The sequence below is a fragment of the Ursus americanus genome, chromosome 21 (genome assembly GCF_024610735.1).
Source record: "Ursus americanus isolate L20-20 chromosome 21, mUrsAme1.1.p, whole genome shotgun sequence".
NCBI classification, from domain to species: domain Eukaryota; kingdom Metazoa; phylum Chordata; class Mammalia; order Carnivora; family Ursidae; genus Ursus; species Ursus americanus.
Window position 1 is genome coordinate 48,661,449 of NC_142147.1, and position 4,944 is coordinate 48,666,392.

General features: G+C 58.6%; 1 protein-coding gene across 1 annotated transcript; it reads left to right on the forward strand.

The window, feature by feature from the left end:
* Positions 1–1,767: 1,767 nt before the first annotated feature.
* Positions 1,768–4,666, forward strand: CCDC8 (coiled-coil domain containing 8 subunit of 3M complex). The gene has a single exon (XM_045776331.2). It carries the CDS (start codon positions 2,583–2,585, stop codon positions 4,194–4,196), a length of 1,614 nt encoding a protein of 537 aa, XP_045632287.2. The 5' UTR covers positions 1,768–2,582; the 3' UTR covers positions 4,197–4,666.
* Positions 4,667–4,944: the final 278 nt, after the last annotated feature.

Consider the following 4,944-nt stretch of genomic DNA (forward strand, 5'->3'; position numbering starts at 1 on the left):
GGGGGGGGGCAATGACATCTCCAAAAAAGGTGACATTTGAGCAGAGGGAAATTGCCAAGAGAAGGCGGGACCATAACAGTCTGGAGGTTGGGAACAGCAAGTGCAAAGGCCCTGAGGTGGAACTGAGTCTGGTGCCTTGATGAAGCGTGAAGAGGTGGGGGTGGCTGGAGTGGAGTCAGTGAGAAGGAGGGAAAGAGAGGGAAGTGGAGGAGGTGTGCTTGGGCTTTGTGGCCCACGGTGAGGACTTTGATTTTACTCTGAGTAAGATGGGGGATTTTTAAAAGAGTAGAGACAGATCTAAGTTTTTAAAAGATTCGTTCCAGCTGCTGGGCTGGGGTCAATTGCAGGCAGCGAGGGGTAAGCAGTGAGCTGTTTGCATGTAGCTCAGAGAATGCCTAACAACAGGCCCGCTCCACACACAGCAGGGCGCCTGGTTCCAAGAAAACGCTCCCTGCAAGTTAACGCTCCCTGATTACTAATGCCATCATGGTGCATATTGTTACTGAGCTGAAGGCCTCAGACTTACTGAGAAGCTTTGCACACCCTGCGCCCCACATCCCAGGGATCCAGACCCCTCTCTGTCCATGGCCGAGTCTGAGGACCTTTGCTTTAATTTATTTAATTAACATTTTTTACTTCTAAAAATCCAAGCAATCCAAACAGATACAGAGGGGGAAAGTACATGTCTCTTGCCACCTCTGGGGCTCCCCAGTCTCCCTCCCCAGAGACAGCCACTGTCGGCTGTGCTTGTACCCGAGATCAGTACACCCGCACGTCTAGACCCTTTGCCTGCCCCCCTCCACCCACACACATACACACACAAGTCAGACCGTTTCAGATTCAAACCCAGGTTCCATCGCTTCTGGCTGTGGGCCCTCAAGCAAGAGATTTTACATTCTCAGCTATAAAGTGGGGATGATCGGGGCGCTTGGGTGGCTCAGGCATTAAGTGGCTGCCTTCCGCTAGGGTCATGATCTCCGGTCCTGGGATCGAGCCTCCCCCCACCACCACCCCGTTGGGCTCTCCGCTCAGCAGGGAGCCCCTCTGAGCTCTCCCTCTCTCACCCTTGCTCTATCTCAAGTAAATAAATGAAATCTTTAAAAAAATACAATAAAATGGGGGATCATCATCATTCCTATTACCTGCATCATAATGTTATAGGGAGGATTTCGTGGAGTTAATCCGCAGAAAGCACTAGGACAAGCTCCAGAAAACCTGACTGTCCTTTTTACTAGGTGCTTCTTTTTACACAGCTGCATAGTATTTCAATGTGAGACTCGTACAAGGGAGCCAGTGCCTCCTGATGAACACTTCGGTTCATTCATTCACCCCGCAAGTATTTATTGAGCACCTACGGTGTGCCAAGCCCCGCGCTAGGCGCTGGTGCGGTAGGATCCCGGCTCCAATTTCTCCACCGACCTGTATGGTTACCCAGGCGGGAACCGCTGGTACCCAGAGTCTCGGGATGCTGAAGCGCGCACAGTGGCCCCGGCTTGCCCGAGGCCGGCCGCATTAGCATGCCCACCCTGGGGTTTGGCTGGATCCCGCGCGTTTAGAAGGGCAGGTTGGGGAACTGCCGCCTTTCCCGGGGAAGGTGCTGACGTGGGCCTCGGCGGGGCGTTCTGCTTGGAAGCCGTGGCCCCAGGGAGGCCCGGAGCGCGGCCACACCCCTGTGGGGGAGGGGAGGGAGGGCGCCCCGAAGGGAGTGGACAGCCCCCCTGTCAGTCTTCCCGAGTCGGGGAGTGTAAGATGAGAAGGGGGAAGGTGGGCCTCACCCTAGGGGAGAGCGAGGAGGAACTTCCTGCCCGCGCGCGCTCCTCGGCGCTGAGCGCACGGGCTGGAGGCTGCAGGCGCGCGTCAAGGTCAGCCTGGACGGGGGTGGCAGCCTGCCTGGGGGCGGGAGACCCTCCGGGGGGGGCTGGGCTGCGGCCTCCAAGCGCCTCGGCCATATTGAATAGCCACGGCTGAGTCGTCTTTGTGTGCGGAGGCCTCTCCCAAGCTGCAGGCGCGTCCCCAAGGCAGGAAGAGCCACGGGGGCAGCCCGTGCGCCCCAACTCGGAGCCGGGACCCCACGTCTGCAGCTGGCGGTGGGCTCCGAGCCTCGGACTGACCTCACCCCGGCTCACGTAAGCATCCTGGGAACTGATTCCCGCCAGTCCTTGGGGCGGGGGAGCCGGACTTGGTCAAGACTGGACTTTGTGGCGGGCAGAGAAGTTGGGAGGGGTTGGCTCATCCTTGGCTGGAGAGGTGAGACACCCTCCCCCCCGCCCGGGCAGTTCGGCGAGGACTCCTCCCCTCCTCCCCGACCCCCATCGCCCAAGACTCAGGCCTACTTGTAGTTTGGGGTCGTTGCCCCCACCCCCGATTTCACCCTGGAGATCTTAAAGACCCTCGAGAAAAGCCACGTGGGGGGCTGGTTCCCCTGGGGCTTCCTCCCATCCCCCGACTGCCTTATCCTCTGGAGCGTCCCCGATGTCTGCAAAGATGTGGATTTGGACGTCCTCGTGGAAGCTTTGAAGCCCGTGGGGACCTTTAAGAAGATTGGCAAGGTGTTCCGCAGGGAGGAGGACTCCACGGTGGGGATGCTGCAGATCGGGGAGGATGTCGACTATTTGCTCATCCCCCGGGAGGTCAGGCTGGCGGGAGGCGTGTGGAGGGTCATCTCCAAGCCTGCCACCAAGGAGGCGGAATTTCGCGAGCGGCTGACCCAGTTTCTGGAGGAAGAAGGCCGCACGCTGGAGGACGTGGCCCGCATCATTGAGAAGAGCACCCCACACCCGCCCCAGCCCCCCAAAAAGCCCAAGGAGCCCCGGGTAAGGAGGAGAGTCCAGCAGATGGTGACCCCTCCCCCGCGGCTGGTTGTGGGCACCTATGACAGCAGCAACGCCAGCGACAGTGAGTTCAGTGACTTCGAGACCTCCAGAGACAAGGGAGACAAGGGTCACAAGGGTCACAAAGGCGCGGGGCGCAGCAGGAAGGTACGCAAAATGCCAGTCAGTTACTTGGGCAGCAAATTTCTGGGGAGCGACCTGGAGAGCGAGGACGACGAGGAGCTGGTGGAGGCCTTTCTGCAGCGAGGGGAGAAGAAGCCCAGCGCGCCACCTGCCCGCCGCCGCGTGAACCTGCCCGTGCCCATGTTCGAGGACAACCCCAGGCCGCAGCTGTCCAAGGCGGACAGGTGGCGAGAGTATGTCAGCCAGGTGTCCTGGGGGAAGCTGAAGCAGAGGGTGAAGGGTTGGACGCCCAGGTCCAGCCCCGAGGGGAGCGAGTCCCAGCAGGCCTCTACCAGGCGGGAGAGGGTTGGGGCATCGGGGCCGGCCAGAGCCAGCCGGGGGGATAATGTGGGCAACACAGGAGATGGGCAGGTGCCTGAGACGTCCCCAAGACGATGGAGGCCCAAAATCAAATGGGCCTCTTTCCGCCGTCGCAGGAGGGAGGAAGCAGCACCCACGGATCAGGGGGTAGAGGCTCCAGATAATCAGAGAGCAGAGGCTGCAGATGGTCAGAGGGCAGAGGCTGCAGATGGTCAGAGGGCAGAGGCTGCTGATGATCAGAGAGCAGAGGCTGCAGATGGTCAGAGGGCAGAGGCTGCTGATGATCAGAGGGCAGAGGCTGCAGATGATCAGAGGGCAGAGGCTGCAGATGATCAGAGGGCAGAGGCTGCAGGTGATCAGGGGGCTGAGGCTGCAGATAATCAGAGGGTAGAGGCTAGAGATAATCAGAGGGCAGAAGCCATACCTGTCCAGGGGGCAGAGGCTGAGGATAATCCAGGGGCAGAAGCCATAGCTGTCCAGAGGGCGGAGGCTACAAATAATCAGAGGGAAGGGGCTGCAGATAATCGAAGGGCAGAGGCCCCCATTGTCCAGGGGGCAGAGGCTGCACCTGATGGGGCAGAAGCCATAGCTGACCAGAGGGCAGAAGCTGTTCATAACCAAAGGGCAGAAGCCCTAGCTGCCCGGGGGTCCATAGGGACAACCCAAGGAGCTAAGGCCCGGAAACAGGTCAAAACAGTGAGGTTCCAGACCCCTGGACGTTTTTCATGGTTTCGGAAGCGCCGGAGAGCCTTCTGGCGCACTCCCCGGTTGCCAACCCTGCCCAAGAGAGTCCCCAGGGCAGGCGAGGCCAGGAGTCTTAGGGTGTTGAGGGTAGAGGCCAGAGCAGAAGCAGAGCAGGGAGAGCGAGAAGACCAGCTGTGAGGTGAGGGCAGGGGTGCCCTGGAGCTCGTCGCCACCTGCCATGCTATCGCCACTCGGGGGGCCGCCCTCCCCCTCCCGAGCTTGGATGGAGATGCCCTTCCTGCCACCATACTTGAAAATGGAGGCAGACAAGGGCCAGGCAGTGGGCCTCCCGTCTCCACCCAACAGCCCTCTTTCTTGTTAAAAGTTTATCTTTCATGCATTGATCTTTTTAAAAACAGACTCTTTCTAGTCACCCGAGGGACATAAAGAGAGCCATACGAAGGGGTTGCATCACTCATGATTTTAATTATTCCAATGCAAGTCTAAGTGCTCAGCTTGAAAGGGGAGAAGGTGGTGGCGAATTTCCCTCCCCTTCCCTCCCCTCTCCCTTTCTCTTCTTTTCTACTGCCCACTTAATACTGACCTCCTCCTTGAACTTAAAAAAAAGGGCGCAATCCAACATGCAAATAAAAATGTTTACCATATGATTTCCTGGCTTTGAATTGGGCAAGTGAAGAATGCTCCAAGGTTATGTCGTCACTCCCTTGTGTCCCCTCCACTCCCACCCTCCGGGATGGTGCCCCATGTTTATGTCACTTTACTTGCCATCCCCGTGCCGCTGGCTTCCTGCGCAGGGCCCGCACGTTACATACTTCCCCCAAGCTTGGTTACAAGGGGCAGAAGATTCATTTGGAAAACGTGGCCAAAATTCGGATTCTGGGGCCCTTCATGCCAGAGCTGTGGATTTGCTCCAGCTGGCTGTGTG